The 18,357-nt window shown below is 35.8% G+C and overlaps 1 protein-coding gene across 3 annotated transcripts in view; it reads left to right on the plus strand.

The window, feature by feature from the left end:
• Positions 1 to 118: 118 nt before the first annotated feature.
• UBE2D3 (ubiquitin-conjugating enzyme E2D 3) overlaps positions 119 to 18,357 on the plus strand; it is a 29,161-nt gene continuing 10,922 nt past the window's right edge. The window contains exons 1-3 of one of the 3 annotated variants that reach the window (XM_005862298.2): positions 119 to 175; positions 13,591 to 13,654; positions 13,748 to 13,779. In XM_005862298.2, coding sequence (XP_005862360.1) covers positions 134 to 175; positions 13,591 to 13,654; positions 13,748 to 13,779 — 138 coding nt within the window. In that variant the 5' untranslated portion in view covers positions 119 to 133. Of the gene's footprint in view, positions 176 to 5,399; positions 5,417 to 13,590; positions 13,655 to 13,747; positions 13,780 to 18,357 lie in introns of those variants that run through there. The other 2 variants (XM_014536462.1, XM_014536463.1) reach the window with 2 other exon arrangements.

Below are 18,357 nucleotides of genomic sequence, written 5' to 3' on the forward strand. Positions count from 1 at the left end.
GACGCGGCCTGTTGGAAGTAGCCCGCCTGGATCTTCCGTCCTTTGGGGGATGGGGAGCGCGGACAGACTTGGTGGAGGAGGAGAGGTTTAAAGCCAGTGAGCAGAACACTCGTGGCAAGTGGGGCTCCCGCAGATGTCATGGCGCTTCCTGTTCCCAGCGCTTGAAAACTTAATTGTAAGATCAAGGTTCTGGGCTTTCCGGGGCGGAGGAAGGTGGGAAACTCAGCGGGGGAAGATGGCAGGGGTCCGCGGGCCCTGGACTTTATTAGGGGTGGATTGTCTGAGCCCGGAGGGGCAGTGAGTGAGTCTGCTCAGAAACTATTCATCGCTCGGGCTGGTTACACAAGAAGCAGTGGTGCTGGGAGGCGAGGGGCTGACACAGTGTTGCCACTTCCGTGGCTCAGGTTTTTCCCCGAAGCTATTTATCGGAAGCGCACCGGGAGCTGATGGAACAGCTCCTGGGAGCTTGCTTTCCCTGGGCTGGGGGAGGGGGGCGAAGGGGGCGATGGCAGGAGGCTAAGCTTAGCTGGACCTATTTTTGCCTCAGCCCATTTAAGAGCAGCCTCTGGGAAGATTGATTCTGCTTAACGTTTGACACTAACCTGTCGATCTCAGTTGTTGAAAGTGGGGGGGGAGGGGTGTATTTCAAGCCTCTGGGTGAGCGGAACCTCCACCTCCGGTGGTTTAGTCTCATTTTCTTGCTCTAACTTCTATCCCGCATTTTAAGATGGCGGCTGCTTTAACTGGTTCAGGCTTTTTCCGGCATCTCCTTTTGTAATAATATGAAATAGTATTATTTGTTTAATGTTAACTTTCACATTGGGTTGTACACTGCGCTGAGACCTCCTGCTCAATACTTAGCTATCGTCAAACTCTCAGACCGTATTTCCCTTTTTTGTAACTTGTGTATGTGTGATGTGTTTGGTTCTTGCACAATCCAGGAGGGTGGAGTATTTACAGCTAACTTGAAAAAAATGTCATGGAATAAATTCAGCCTTACTAAAACTAGGAGACAGGGGAGGTTGTAGGTTAGAATCTTTTTAAAAGGGTTGTGCATGGAAGGAAATGCAAGTTCTTGGCTTTACTAAAATAGGCCTGGAACTGATTAATTTTACATTTACGTGTCACTTTGGTGTTTATTTGGAAAAACTGCTGTATTTGACGATGAAGTTTTAGATCTTCACTCCATGTATTGATGATTTGATTTTGTTTTAGGTCATCATTGCATTATTGTTGGTTTATGTAAATATAAACTTAAATCTTTATATATTTGAGAAAATGGAAAAGAAGAAAACATAGGAATTAAGGCTTAAAGGATTATTTAAACACCCTTTTCTGTGACCCATTTGAAGGCCAGCAGCACATTGGAGAAGCATAGTTATATTTTACAGAATAGTTAAATACAAAAAACACAGTATTTAGTACAAATCAAAATCTTTTTAATCCATGGGTGTTCAGGCCACTGAGATGTGGAATAATTTCAAGTCCATAGCTTTTTATACATGTGGAACAGAACATTTTAAAGGAGGGTCTCATTGATTTTTTTTCTTTTGCAGGTGATAACCAGCTGCTGTGACACCACTTTTAATGATTTAAAAGCTCTAGAGAGGCATTGTAATGGTTAAGAGTGTGAACTTCGGAGCAGAAATGCTCCAGTTAGAATTCTAGGGCTGGGCAAGTTATCTATGTGCTTCTATAAAAATGAATATTTGTTTAATATGAACAATAGATATTTGAGTGCTTAGTCTGTAGCAGGCACTGTTCTAGACACGGGATGCAACAGTGAGCAAAACAAATTTTAGATTTCTAGATTTTGTTTTTGTTTGTTTTGATTTTAGTACTGTATTAAATAGATTAATGTGTGGCTTTGAACAGGCCCCTGGCACATGACACTCAAATTATTATTACTGCTATTTTATTATCACTTTAACCTTCAAAACTTTTATTAAAGAACTGTTTTTAGCCTAGTACTCTTTGTACTTGCTTGTCATGTAAATATTTTAAAGGTGTGTATAGAATCTCGATATAATGACACCTAACAAATTGGAAAAACTGTTTTTTTTAACTTAGAAAAGTTTTGACTTACGTGTGCTTTGGTTGTCAGCAGTTGCTGTCAGAATTACACAGTGAAACTTTAAAAAGAAATTCAGTTCCAAGCAGAATTTTAGAAGTGGACAATTGTTGAGAGAGGGTACCTTTGTTCTAGAAATAATGAGGTCAGGTAGGCATTGATGTTTGTATGGTATTTCTTGGTGTCATGTACCTATTTATTTTGAATTCTTCTTTGAAACCCTCCAATTCCAAATACTAAGATATATCTTATTTAATGAAGTGCTTATTGTCCGACTATCTAACCATTGATAGTTCATTTGATTAAGCCTTTGAATTTATTTTGTTCTAAAGCTTATGTTTTTACAATATTTTGTTCAAATATTTCTTAGACCAAGCAGCCTTATCAGAAAACTTTGTTTGGTTTTTGCTGTATTCTTTATTTTAGACCAGCTGTAGTATGGTCTAATGAAACTATTTATTAAGCAACAATAATCAAAAGTGAAACACCCAAGTTGATTGGTGGTATTTGGGAGCAATACTGATTTTACTACTCCTATTAAACAAAATAACTACAGTGCATGTGTTTTGGGGATATTTAGAGAACTTGGCATAAAATATAATGTGAACCAAGCCAGCAAACATAGCTCATGCTTTGAGTGTTCACGGTGTGTCAGAACTGTGAAACACTTGTGTTAACTCATTTAATCTTATAACAACCCAAGAAAGCAGGTACAATTATTGTCCCCATTTTGAGATTAGAAATCTTTGAGACACATGTTAAAGAAAAAACACCCAGGGTTATGTCAGAGTTGGGATTAGAACCTAGGCAATCTGGCTCCACAGGGTGTCCTCTGAACCACTACATTGTCATGTCATCCTTTAAGTTCTTGGTATTCAAAAAAGTTTTCTTCATATATCATTCTGCTAATAATAGCTTGGTCATAGTATCTACTGTGTACTCAACACTGTTTCTAAACCCGTTGTATCAACTAATGTAATCTTTACAACAACCCCGAGAGATAGATGCTCTTACCATTCCATTTTATTACTTAAGGGAACAGGCAGAGAGGTTAAGTTATTATAGTCACACAGCTAGTAAGTAACTGAGATATAAATCAATTTACACTCTTTTTTTTTTTAATATATTTTATTGATTTTAACAGCTAGTAAGTAACTGAGATACAAATCAATTTACACTCTTAAACTCCATGCTGTACTGGTGTTTTGTACCATTTCATTTTCTGTTTTATAGTTAGATGAGTGTCATGTTAGTCTTGGCTACCCGAAGTAAGCCCTTTTTCTTCCATTTAGCATTGAAATGGGGATTTAACTTTAAATACTGTGAAATAAATATTTAGCTAACATGAGTTTTTGAAAGTATGATTGAATACCTTTTTGGCCTCCCTCTTCAAGGACTATGAGAACTACCGTGTGCCCAGCTGCTGATCACTTAGGGATATGTTTTATAGTTAGATGAGTGTCATGTTAGTCTTGGCTACCCGAAGTAAGCCCTTTTTCTTCCATTTAGCATTGAAATGGGGATTTAACTTTAAATACTGTGAAATAAATATTTAGCTAACATGAGTTTTTGAAAGTATGATTGAATACCTTTTTGGCCTCCCTCTTCAAGGACTATGAGAACTACCGTGTGCCCAGCTGCTGATCACTTAGGGATATATTGAACTTGTCCCCAGTGAGCCTTGAGGATGGATACACTGTCTTGCATGTGTTTCTTTTAAGATCCTCAAGACTTGTCTATAGCTAGCTAATTTAATTTGTAGGACAGTTGTGTAACTGAAGGATGCTTGATCATATAATGACCTCCATATTTGTTTAATTTGAAAAAGAGTGACTTAACTCTAACACTTTGTGCTTTGGTTTCATCATGTTCACCTGCAGTGTTAATTCTGGTTTTGTTATTTGTACAAATATACAGTTAAAAATTCTTGCTAGCACTAGGGGAAAAACTTATCAGATGTGCCTATTGCTAATTTATGTGTTAACTCATGGGTTCAGGTGCCATTGGTTATCTAAGATATAGTCAATTCTTAAGAATTTCCCAAAGGATTTTACTATACTTTCTTTCTATTAAAGAAGAGAGTAGGTTCTGAAACTGAGATAAAAATGTTTCAGATTAAATTCTCAAATCCTAGATTGACTCTTGTATTTTATTATATATGTTATTGTGTATGTGGGTTTTGACATACATTTATATGTCAGAATGCTTAGCAGAGTTTTTGAAGTATACAGGAACACAGGGTCTTATCAGACTTACTATTTTTCTGTGGAAACAGGCATAATTTTGAAATACTCCCTAAGGGCATTTTTGGAGCCTCCCTCTAGTTGAGAACCACAGACATAGGGGATAATCGTTTAGTCAATACTCACTGAGGTTTTATTCTGGCACGATAGTCTAGTCCCAGGGGATAAAAAATAAGGAAGCCTGTCATTACCCATGAGAATCTGCTTTGAGTGAAGGAAATAAGCATTTTAAACACATTAGATATTTGCACCTCATACAACTTAACCGTTTAAGAATATTATAAGCCAAATAGGGGAAATATTAAAAGAAATTATAAGGGGTATCTTTATTCACATACTAGATTTACCTATAAATTACAGGTTTATCTAAATATTTTTCTCATACTACATTGTCATTGTGATAGTAAGGTTTTTGTTTTCTAACTATTCCTCCTTTGCCAAAAGAAATGTTTTGAAATTAGTGATATCAAATGATTTTCATTTTTTAACTGGAAATTTTGTGTTCTTGATCTGGTTTTGCTATCAGAGCAAAGAAAGTGAATATTTTATTAACCAATTTACTCCATTACGTAAGATCTATTCTTACAACTGTACCCTTGGCCCTATTAGTGGGAAGGGAAAAAATTCTTTTAAAAAAAATGGATTCATTTTGAGAGAGAAAAAAATTTGTTGTTCTACCTATTTATGCATTCATTGGTTGATTCTAGTATGTGTCCTGACTGGGGATTGAACCCAAAACCTTGCCACATCAGGAGAACCCACTCTAACCAACTGACCTACTCAGCCAGGTCAAGGAGGGGGAAAATTCAGTGAAGTATTTTATACTTTGCCCAAACATCTGATTTTTATCTCAACTATACTTTCAATATAATCTTGTATCATTCAGAGACTTCCAACTAATGTATAATTGAATATTTTCAACCACTTGACTGCTGTTAAATTTTTTTCCATATCTATAAAATACCTTATTTGCTTTCATGGATCAAAGCTTAGAATCTAAGTTTGGCTTTCTGTCTCTGCCCATTTAGATAATGCTTACAAAAGAAGAGCTTTGAATAATCTTAAATGACTTACCTTTAATGGTGACCTAAAGAAAGAAAATGTTAGTGTTATTCATTCAAGCCATTCTTTGTATCTTGTCTAATGAATAAACATGCTTGTCTCATCTATAATTACAATTAAACAGGAAGTTAATATCTTGTCAGTGATGTAATGAGATGGTGTGCAGCACTCACCTAGTCTAAGATAAACTTTTGGAATTTCTCACAAGTTAGTCAAACTAAAACTTTTTAAAGGGACTATTTCTTTCCATTCTTAAGTCTACAGCTTTATGAAATTGTTCAGATCCCAAAATCTTTTGCCAAGCTTCAGTCTTCTGAAGTAATGTCTGATAACCATATGTTTCTGAGATGTTTGTTGTTTCCTTCCTTGCCATTTGTATCTACATAAGGTATGTAGAAATTTCACAACATTAAAGTTAATAAATTTTTGTTTACTTCATAGTAAACCTGATCTTTATAAGAACAATTAGAGCAGTTAATATCTTCCTGATTGGACAATTAATTGTACTGCATTTTGGCCTCTCGTTGGTCTAAATATATACCCTTATACTGCTAGGTTTTAAGGGTCCTTGAGAGTGATTCTTAAAATTTTTTATAGAGGCATTCTTGTTTCCCACCTCATACCCTCATCTTCCCCAGTTCTTGAGGGTAGTACTTTGTTTCTTAATATAGGTGTAAGCAAAGAGGCCAGGACTGTCTTTATAGTGCTGGTTCACATGGCCATACAATTCTTGTCTAAGTCAAGTGGAAGTTTTTTGTTGTTTAAAAGATTTTTTAATTGATTTTTAGAGAGAGAGAAATGAGAGGGAGAGGGAGAAAGAGAAACATTAATGTGAGATACATCAGCTTCCTGCACACCCCCTACGGGGATCAAGCCTGCAAGCCAGGCATGTGCCCTGATGGGGAATTGAATTCTCAAAACCTTCCTCAAACTAGGTTTTCTCTTATGAGCCCCCATTCCAGAAGGAATGGTCATACTCATTACTGTTTAGTCATGTGTCTTCAGATGAGAACACTCACTGGCTTAAGTGTATCTGTTGGTTGCCTTTTAGAGAGATTTGCTTGCCCCCTTGTTCAATGTGTCTTTTTAGGTTTTTAAAGGGACAGGAGAAGCATATTTTCCAATGGGGAAGGTGTGAATTCTCACACTAGCCAGGTGTGCAGGTTTTAGGAGAAGCAATTCAGAGGAAGGTTATCCCAAAAGAAAATTTCCCTGAAAGAGCACATCATGGCAAAGTGATGCCTAACCTTCGTGGGGTTTTTTAATGGGCAGTACAGTTTTTAGCCTTGTACCCTAATTGTATGTCCTTTATCCATCTTAGTGTTCTTTCAAGGTGAGTGGAGCCTATAGCAATTATTAGTGTGTACCAATTTTCCCCTGCCAACGACTTTCCTATTTCTGTGGTCTCGGTAGTTAGCCAAGAACCCACCTGCTGGGGTGGGGGTACTTTACAGGTCTTATATGTGTGCTGTTTATTCAGGTCCGTGCCACTGTTCCTCTCTACTATGAAACTAAGAGTTAATTTTAGTTCTTTATATAATTTTTTAAAATTGTTTTTGTCTCAAAGCATGTGAGACTTAGGCTCTAAAGTCATTTCATAAGGTGAAAACCAAAGACAAAATTGCTTTAGAAAATTACTTTTAGTGGCTTCATTGGAAATTGATCTCCCAGTTTAGTAAATACAGTCTCCTCTTACAGTGGAACAGATATTCTCATTTGTCTTTCATTTAAAGGCCATGTAACTTAAAAAATAGGTAACACTAAATTCACACTGAGTGTAATAGGTGCAAACTGAATAGTTATGGAGGAACCGATCCTAGTAAAACATCAGTTTCCCCTATCTTGTTTAATCTGAAGCACCTATTTCTTCAGTCGAATAGAGAGTTATGTCGATATGGTTGAAATTTGTTTTCTCCAATTTTGCCAGATGCTATATTAAATACTTTAACTTTGATACATCTTTGATGGAAGGACACTTGAGAAAGCATTCTTTTTGGAACCTATCCCTAGACCTATTTTTCAAGTTATCTAGTAGATACACTATTTTGGCCTCCTACCTGAAGCTTTAGCATGCCCTACACTTGAACTCAGTCTTTTCTTTCTCCTAATAAGGGGCTCTAATATAAAGTAGAAGTAAGGACTATTTCCATTTAGGTAATGTTCTCTCAACTGAATTTCTGTTATAGCTTTCTAATATGGTTATCTATTATTTGTATTTATTATATTTACTATATATTATAGTAGGGGTTCCTACAGAATGGGGATGAGAGGAGCATCTGTGATACTATCTAGTAGTGTGTGAAAATGTGGAGAAATGGCAGAAACAAATTTGAGATAATGTTAACTATCTCTTGGAGAAAGGCAATGGAATCTGGGGAGTATGTGAGAGATTTTCAGTTATACCTGGGTCATTTATTTATATATTTTATACACACACACACACACACACACACACACACACACTAGAGGCCCGGTGCAACAAAATTTGTGCATGGGTAGGGTCCCTAGACCTGGCTGACGATCAGGGCTGATTGGGGCCTTCTGGCTGCTGGCCGGGGCCTCCCTTTGCCAGCTGCCGGCCAGGGTCTCCCTTCCCTGGATGCAGCTTTCCTTCCTTCTACCTTGCCCCCTGGTGGTCAGCGCACGCCATAGTGAGCAATCAAACTCCCAAGGGGACACTTTGCATATTAGCTTTTTATATATATAGATGGATAGGTTTTTTAATATATTTTTATTGATTTCAGAGAGGGAGAAGGAGAGAGAGATAGAAACATCAATGATGAGGGAGAATCATTGATCGATCTGGATCAAGCCCGCAACCCGGGCCTGTGCCCTTGACTGAAATTGAACCTGGACCCTTCAATCCGCAGGCTGATGCTCTATCCACTGAGCCAAACCAGATTAGGGCCATTTTTTATATTTGAACAAAGTAGTAAAAATGTTAAGCTTTACTTAACTATCAAGCTGGACACACAAATAATATACATATTTTAGGATATCATTTAATTTAAAAAATTAAAAGAATCATCTTGGGTGTACTATTGCTAGTATGTTAAAAAACCAAAACATGAGTTGTCTTACTCCTGCTTAAAAACTATCCATGACTTCCCATTGTCTTTGAGATAATCTTGGGCACAATATTCAAGGCTCTGAAAAGATTCAGCCCTGATTAATTTTTCTGGCCACATCTGCTGCTCCCTTACTGTACCCTGTTGTCTATGATATACCAAAATACAATCAAATTTTTACAACCTGTGTTCTTTCACATTCTGTCTTTGAATGAGTTTCTCTATTTAAAATGCTTATCCCTCCATCAGGACTCAGTTCAAATGTCATGTTGTAGACCCAGGCAAAGCATTTGAATGCCTTTAAGTGCCTAGGTTGTTGAAATGTAATTTTTGTTTTTGCATTATGCCTACTTTTATGTTAGCTCAGTCTATTGGGGGAGGCATTCATGCGTTTTTTATCTTGGTGTTTTCAGACCTAACATGCTTTACACCAAAAAGGTTGTCTTCATACTAATGAATAAATGTTTTGGTGGTGAAACTTTAGCTAATAGCTAATGTTACATTTTTCATTTTTAGAAATGGGTTTAAATGAATCTCTAGTTTCTGTGATTAGATTGAAAGTTACCTCTTTGCTAGACCAGATATGTAACTTCTTCCTGTCCCTCCAATTTAATTTTGAGACTTGATTAGTTTTCTTAAATGCTTTTCAGCAGTACTTGAGCATTACTTGAATGTTTTAGTGGGATAAAATCTGTATAATTGGTAATGGGTTCCATTAGCACTCTGCTTAAATAAGTCTATTTTTGTTTCTTGGATTTACTCGAAGGAAAACTGGTGGTTAGTTAACAATCAAGGCAACAGATAGCTATAGGAACCAGAGCAAGCTATAACCTCGGAGCCTGAAAGTGCCTATCTATATGCCATATCAGCTTTTTGCTTTCTGTCACCCAATGTGGTCTCTTTTTCTTTGGGTTCACCATGTAATTTCAGGGCACATGCTTGCCAACAGTTCTGAGCCACATTCTTAATGGGACCTAGTTAGAGAAGGGAGAAATGTTACTTCTAGCTCCAGTTTGAAAAATCTTGGGCAGGTATACATGGACAAACTGATAAAGTCAAGTTGTGGCTTTGGTTACTTTCCAACTCTGAGCTAATCACTGAGGCTGAAGGAACAAATTCTGTGATTAGCCCTAAGTAATTGGTTTTTGGTGGCTGACAGATCACCCACACTATAATCACATGTTTGGAGTAAGGGAAAAGTATTTCCATGAAAGTAGGATAAGATGCATTATTGAGTAGACAAAATGTCTGCTGCATAGAAGAACACATCTAAGAAGACTTTACTATGCTTTTTTCTCCTCTGCTAAGATATTTTTATATCTATTTGCTTGTGCTATGGACATAATAATGTATGACAATTATTATCTTAGACGTAAATGCTGTTACCTAATTTAAAAACCTGTTTTGATCCTTAAAATAATTTAGGTCACTTTTTAATGTTCAATTTAAGTAGATTTTAGTACATAAATTAATTGGCCTGATTTCAGGTCTTTTGATTATTCAGAGGTGTCTTGGTCATGCAAAATAAGGCATTTAGAAACTAAGCAATGAGAACCCGCAGTTAATGGGAGTAAAGAGTTGAAATTCGCCCTAACCGGTTTGGCTCAGTGGATAGAGCGTTGGCCTGCGGACTCAAGGGTCCCAGGTTCGATTCCTGTCAAGGGCGTGTACCTTGGTTGTGGGCACATCCCCAGTAGGGGGTGTGCAGAAGGCAGCTGATCGATGTTTCTCTCTCATGGATGTTTCTAACTCTATTCCCTCTCCCTTCTTCTCTGAAAAATAAAATATATTTTTTTAAAAAGTTGAAATTCATTGTTAACTAGCTGAAATTAGACCTTTACTCTAAAGGAGTGATAATGCCAACATATAAAGGCTTAGTGATTCATAAATATCAGTGTGCAAAAAAACTGTAAGAAATATTTTCTTGATCTTAATTCTTAATTAAAATGTGTAACTTTCAAGTAGTATATTAACACAGTATTCTAGGTCAACTTATATATTCTTGAACGTTTATTTGTAATGAAGTTGTTTTAACATTACTATATTTTGTTAAAAAAACTGTCATTGGTTTTTATTTAAAAATAACTGCTGGGTATTTTTTTTCAGGTATTTTTTAATAAGCTCATTATACTCAGAACATAATGTATTTATTCAGTACATAATTTGGGGTAGATCAATGTAAGAAACTCATTTTTTGTAATAATTGAATTCAAATGCTTACTGGACATTTTTAGGTAGAACCACATGAAATTGCAGTTTCTAGGGAAAAGGAGCTTAGTGTGTCACTTCCTTGGGACCCCCTCCCTATGTGGGAGCCTGTATTTGTTTCCCAATAAATTTCCACCTTTCCAAATAAAAAATTTTGCAGTTTCTGTTGTTTAAAAATGGTCAAATATTAGTACAGTGGGGCCTTGACTTACGAGTGTCCCGACTAAGGAGTTTTTGAGATACCAGGTGTCTCTTGGCAGATTTTTTGCTTTGAGTTGACAGAGTAATTTGAGTTAACGAGCTCCTTAACGAGCTCGGTCTCGGAACGAACTAAACTCTTAAGTCAAGGCCCCACTGTAATTTTATATGACTCAGGCTAATAGCATGGTTTCTTTAAAACCCCATCTACACATATTTCTTCAACTGCTGATCTTGTGTTATGGCAGTATAATTGCTTAACTGCATTATAGACAGCTAATCGTAAAGATTCCTCACAGACAAAAGATTTAAGGGCTAATGCTTTAATATGTAGCCTATTAATGAAGCAATATTGCTTATTAATAAACAAATTATGAGTGCCTACTCAGGATGGGTGGTATGCAAGTGGTCTGCTTGTTGGTGAGTACCTAGTACATCATACGCCAGGTTGTGTGCCAAAGTGCTTTAACTCTCATTCATCTTCTCCAAACTTCTATACAAATAGACATTGCTATTTTAGAGATGATGAAATAAACCTAGGAAATAGTGGGTCTAGATTGGATTAAAAGTAAGACTTCAAAATGATACGCTATTCAAGGAGGACATAATGTTCTTATTTCAGGATGGTATGTTTGAGCATTTGAATTGGATGTGTAAGTGTTAGATCTTTATGTTCCTTAAGCAAAGAGGGAAGTAGGCTGCATAAGTTAGCTTCCGGTTTCTCTTCTTTTTAGTGGGCTAGTTACACAATAGAGTTTATTGTGTAAGTTTTAGAACATAGGAAAATTCTGGGTTCATATAAGACTATGCTTGATTCTTACAATAAAGTACATATATCTTGAGATGGTGTTAAAGTAGATTGCCATTATAATAAAAGTGGCTGATCATGGAATGCAAATAATTGTTATATAAGACTTGATCTAGCCTGTGAAAAAAATCATTTGCCCAATAATGGATAGTTAATTCAAGTTGCCAGTACACTTTTTACTCAATAAAACCAAACTAATACTTACTTCAGAATAAATTGATACTTTGTAAGTTGTTTCTTAAAAGTTGAAATATGGACGGTTTCTCTTAATCTATTGTTTAACCCTGAGATAAGAGTTCCTGTAACTCCTACTGATCAGAATCAAAAGTGTTTGGAATGAATTTATGTTAAACTTGAGAGTATACTTATGTAGGAAGCATAAGGGTCTGGTCTGATATATCATCCTAGCATTGTGAATCCTGGGAACTTTCTGGCTGTCTTGATTACCTTATAAGCAGTTGTGGTGTGACTTTCAGAAGCAAATTAGCAGAGTGTATCAGAACAAATTTTTTCCAGGTTTTATTGAGATAATTAGCATAAAACATTGGTTTGTTGATGGACACATAATACTTTGGTTAATATATATTTTAAAATGATAACCACAAGGAAAATTCTTGACTGATTTTTTTTTTTAATGGAGTAAATCCAGACTTATCATTCCTGAACAGTTGGCCATTTTCTTTTCTTTTGTTTTTATTCCTCACCTGAGGATATTTTTCCAAATATTTTTAGAGAGAGTGGAAGGAGGGAGGGGAGAGAGAAAGAGAGAAACATTGATGTATGAGGAAAATTGATTGGTTGCCTCCCACACATGGCTGACCAGGGCCAGGGATCAAGCCTGCAACTGAGGTATGTGCCCTTAACCAGAATGGAACCTGGGACCCTTCAGTCTGCGGGCCGACCTTCTGTCCACTGAGTGAAACCGGCTAGGGTTAACCATTTGCTGAAGTGCATTTTGATCATATGATAAAGGCAAATATTTGTTCTAGTTATCTTTAGTTCTCATTCATCTAAAAAAGCCCAGTGTTACCTTGTGGGCCTATCCTATGAGGATTTATATATAATATATATCATCTTAATTTTTTTTAAACCTAGTAGTGAACTTTATTCTCACTAGGTAAACCACATTTGTTATGCACAAGTCATGGAAGGGCCACGTGCATATCTTTTGTAAATAAAAGGTCTGATGGAATTATGGAAACTGCGTGTTAGTTGCTAAGAGCAGAATTCTACCTAGAGAGGTAGGTTCTTCTGGAGTTGTAATTTTACTCAACCTTGTTTTGTTTTTTTTTTACTCAATACTAAGTTGAGGGAATTAAGGAGATCAAACCAAAATTAGGCTTTTCAAGTGGAAAATGGGGTCTCGGTATCGTTTGATTCAGAAAAACAGAATTTAAGATAGTAAAAATGAGGGCCTCTGAGATGGTCTGGAAAATTCAGCACATGACATGAATCTTGAGAACTGCCTTATCTAGTTCTGAAGCTATGAAAATACCTGATTACAATTTTTTGGTTTGTAAAAGGACAGCTGTTCAGGTAATAAAAAATTTCATATTGCTGTCTATATATACTTTTGTGAACTCACCTAGCCAAGGTGGTTGTCTTGGATGTGTCCACTAAGTAACCATTTTCCGCTTCTAATAGAGTCTATTTATTATTGTGAATAGTGATTGTATGTTTCTAAAAGAATGAGGTGAAAATGAACTGGAAGCATTTGCTATTATATATCATCCTAGCAATTGTGAATCCTGGGATCTTTCTGGCTGTCTTGATTACCTTATAAGCAGTTGTGGTGTGACTTTCAGAAGCAAATTAGCAGAGTGTATCAGAACAAATTTTTTCCAGGTTTTATTGAAAATGGGGTCTGGGTATAAGCAAATTGACTCTTTGCTTATTATAATTTGCTTATTATAATTTTCTGCTTTGGTGTAGGAACTTAGTGATTTGGCCCGTGACCCTCCAGCACAGTGTTCTGCAGGTCCAGTTGGGGATGATAGTAAGTAACTTTCAAGTTGATTTTTATGGCTAATTTCATAAAAGCTTTACATTTTTAGATAACAAGAGTTCTTTTGTTTTGTTTTGATTTTAGTGTTTCATTGGCAAGCCACAATTATGGGACCTGTAAGTATTAACAATTTAAAATTTTGTGCTTAAAATTCAGCATCTATCTAGTTGTAATTTTTAACTTAGTCTTTACGTTTCTTGCATTACATTGTAATTCTGTTTTGAATATGCCATAGTTGTACTTTTCTTTTGAAAGAAAGAGTAATTTAATGAATTAGTCATTTGTTATGTATACTATGTGGGTGTCCCTGTGGTCTAGAGTATAGCATCTCTTAACCTACCAAATATCTCTTCACATCAATCTAGTTTTCTTTCATAGCAGTATAAAGCATTGTCACAGAGTTTCCTGTTATTTGTACAGCCAATTAATTAACTGGCTCTACCAGGGTGTTACTCAAAAGATTATTCAGTTAACATCCCCAAATCTAGTTTTAACTGTATTATTTTTATATTTGATTCTTTCTGGAACTTTTGGTATTACACAAAATTTGAATATTTTTAGGTAGAAAGAGATATTTTGAATACAGCAAAATTCCTTTCTATCCTGGGTAGATAAGAAACTGTATATGCTGGATAATTGAATATTCAGAATTATGGATACCATCTAAGAATTTCACAGAATTAGAACGCAGTAAAACATCCTGGGGTAAGACTGTATCTTGAACAATACTTAACACTTTTTTTTACGTGGAAGGCACTTTCAGATTTCTATTCTATTCTCTGTGTGTCTTAACTGAATTTTCTGCTTTCTTCCCTTTTTGATGATTTAATCTCAACATAAATGGCAATAAGGTATTAGGGAAGATAATGGTCAATAAGTAGATGTTTATAATTCTAAAAGACCCTTGGAAAAGTTGGCCAACAGATGGGTTGGATCAAAAAATGTTTTTCAGCAGTTCTGATTTTGATAATTTCAATCTTTTTTTCTATCTCAGCCAATGTGAGCCCCCCTGCCTGTGTGCTGTTAAGGATACAATAGACACAATTCCTCTCAAGCTTTAAGAAATTTAAATGTACTGGGAGAGGCAGGCAATTAAAGCATGAGAAATAAGTAATACATGACGTGCTTAGTAGGAGAAATGTAGGAGAAATAAATTGAGTTAGAGTAATTATGAAATGTTATGACCCTAGAGATAAAGAGATTAAGAATCAAATTAAATCAAACTTGGGGGATTGTATTTAGTTTAATAATTTGAATATATGTGAGTTATACTAATATCTAACAAATCAGGATTATTCATTCCCAATCTCAAGAGCAATTTTTACTGCTTTATTTTACTTTTAAAGTGATTCTTTCTGTCTGATTTGGTAACAAAATTGTTATATATATATTTTTGAATATACATAATTTACTAGTGGCTTTACCCACTTTGGTCCATGAAGTGTTTTAAAAGCTGACAATCTTCGCATTTAAAAAAACAAAACCCTGTCTAGGCCCTCATTCCCACGAGCAAAAATGGCTTGGGACAGAGTGGCAGCTGGTTCCCTTTTTAATATGGGGTTTGTCATAGTTCTACCAGATTCACTTTATTTTTCCTACCTAGATAGAATCTGTAGGCACTTGAAATTGCAACTTCTAGAATTTTCCCATTTTAGATCACCCAATTTTCAAAGCAAAGAATTCAGTAAAACTCATTATCATATCTATCAAATAAAGCTCATCTTTGATCCAGAGGATGCTTTGAGATAATTTCATTATAAAAATTAGTTGTCAGTATTAATACCTGAAAGAGTTGGTAATCAACTCTTTGGTGTGCATAATAAACCAACTCATAAAACCAGTGTAATGTTTTTCTGCTTGAATTGAGATTTCACTTATTATTATTCTTTTCCAAAAGTAAGGAATATACCTATAGTAAAGTTAAAGTGAAACATAAATGAGTAGTTTATGCTAGTAATTTTTCAGTGAATAGAAGATAGAAAATTGCTTACCCTGACAATTTTTTAAGCTCTTTACTTTATTGCTTTTATTTGCAAAAAAATCTTCATTTTATATATTTTAGATTATGGCTATTCTTGCTAAATTATTTTTCAGGAGCTGTTCGTTAATCCTCACCCCAGAATTTTTTCCCCCCTTGATTTTTAGGGAGTGGAAGGGAGTGAGGGGGAGAGAGAGGTAGAGAAACATCCTTGTGAGAGGAACACGTTGATTGGTTGCCTCCTGCGAGCCCTGATCAGGTCAGGAATCAAACCTGCAATCGAGATACATGCCCTGGCTTCAGCAGCCTTTTAATATAATATTAGTGACTCGTTGTTTTCTGCTTTTAAAAGGACAGTAATTTGGTTTTCAGAACTATTTAAATATTCCCTGATTAACAAAAGCAAAATATTTAAACCACAACTAGTTTTGCTTTGGCTGCATTATTTCCTGAAATGTACTTGTTTTCTAAGAGATTATTTCTTACTATTTGGATAATTTCAGGAAGTAGTCAGGTTACAAAAACTCACCCAAAATACCAATCTTGTCCTCTTTATAAGTAAGCACTGAAGTTTAAGTGCTGACTTGTAAGTAATTAATGATTATCATTGATAAAACAGCTCGTTATATTTTTGGCTTTTGATATCATCTTTATGTCAAAACATAATAATTTGATTAGGTAAATATACCTTATTTTGTTAGTACAGTGGGGTCTTGACTTATGAGTGTCCCGACTAATGAGTTTTTTGAGATCAGCTGTCTCTCTGCGGATTTTTTGCTTTGAGTTGACAGAGTAATTTGAGTTAACGAGCTCCTTAACGAGCTCCGTCTGGGAACGAATTAAACCCGTAAGTCAAGGCCCCACTGTATGCGAACGACCTATGTGATACAGATGTGACCTAAAAGAACAGGGCTAGTGGTGATGTAACAACCCATAATTGCAGATTTGCTGGAAGAACAAATAGTAACAAAATTATTTTTGCTTGGAGTATTTTTTAGTTAAGTTAAAGTAATGACAGTGCCAAGGAACTCAAGATTTCTGACTTTCTAAGGAATAGAACATCTAATAAGTTTTAGTACAGAGTCACTGTTGAATTTTAGTGGTTTATAGTCAGGAAATGCTGTTGGTCATTAGAAGTTACGAGGCAAAAACGTTTGGTTCTAATTCAGCGGGTCTCAACCTGTGGGTCGAGACCCCTTTGGGGGTCGAACGACCCTTTCATAGGGGTCGCCTAAGACCATCGAAAACACATATATAATTACATATTGTTTTTGTGATTAATCACTATGCTTTAATTATGTTCAATTTGTAACAATGAAAATACATCCTGCATATCAGATATTTACATTACGATTCATAACTAGCAAAATTACAGTTATGAAGTAGCAACGAAAATAATTTTATGGTTGGGGGGCACCACAACATGAGGAACTGTATTAAAGGGTCGTAGCATTAGGAAGGTTGAGAACCACTGTTCTAATTATATGTGTTAGCATATTCTTTTTGAAGGTAACATAAAAAGTAAACCTTTGAAAGAATTAACAGAGCATTGCTTATTTAGGCAATTCTTAAAACTTTGGCTGGTAATTCCTATTAAGAATTGATGAGTTGAAAAATTAACTTGCCTATTGTTTCTGATATTTACATGCCTGATTTTTCTTTAATTGGAAATGGAGCTGTCAGAAAGATATTTTGAAATTATTTGGAAAACCACACTTGACTTCTACCTAATCTATGATGAAGCCATAGAAGAAAGTACAGGCATACCTCAGAGGGTATTGTGGGTTAGATTCCAGACCACCTCAATAAAGCTGATATCACAATAAAGTGAGTCATAATCTTTTTGCTGGTAAGCTGTCTTGGCTTCAATTTGTTTTAAAAAACAAACAAAGTGACATCCCTGAAGTGTAGTAAAACGAGGTATGGCTGTACCATAACTGCGAATAATGTAACCATTGGTAGCCTGAGCAAAATCAGCCACGAAAACCATCTGAAATAATTGGGTCATTGGTATTTTATTAGTTCATTTTCTATTTATATATTAGGTCATTTCTTGCAAAATCTAATGATACATAAAAACTCTTCCCTTCAGTACCTTACTCTTTAAGAAGCTTTGTAGCCCTAACCGGTTTAGCTCAATGGATAAAGCCTTGGCTTGCGGACTGAAGGGTCTCAGGTTCGATTCCGGTCAAGGGCATGTACCTTGGTTGCGGGCACATCCCCAGTAGGGGGTGTGCAGGAGGCAGCTGATCGATGTTTCTCTCTCATCGATGTTTCTAACTCTCTACCCCTCTCCCTTCCTCTCTAAAAAAATCAATAATAGATATATTTTTTTTTAAAAAAAAGAAGCTTTGTAGTCTAGTGGAAAAGGGAACTACAAGTAAATAAGTTACAAGAATGTTGGGCATAGTAACTAGAGATGGGGGTATAAGAGAAGGGCAGCCAGCAGATTGGACTACAGGAAGGCAGTATTTAGGTATGGTCCTGCAGATAAAGAAGATAAGGACATGTCAGAATATTTCAAGTAGGAGGTAAAGGAGATATGAAGCATACTTATTTATGTGCAGTAATGAGCATATTTTGATGGAAAATGAGGCTGACTTCGTTGGTGGGAACCAGATCATAAAGCACCTTGGGTGGTTTGGACTTTGAACTTTATCTTGAAAGCTGTACTAGATTTCAAGCAGAGTAATAACTTGTATCTTTTTAAAAAAAA

Source organism: Myotis brandtii, unplaced genomic scaffold (genome assembly GCF_000412655.1).
Source record: "Myotis brandtii unplaced genomic scaffold, ASM41265v1 scaffold163, whole genome shotgun sequence".
Lineage (NCBI taxonomy): Eukaryota > Metazoa > Chordata > Mammalia > Chiroptera > Vespertilionidae > Myotis > Myotis brandtii.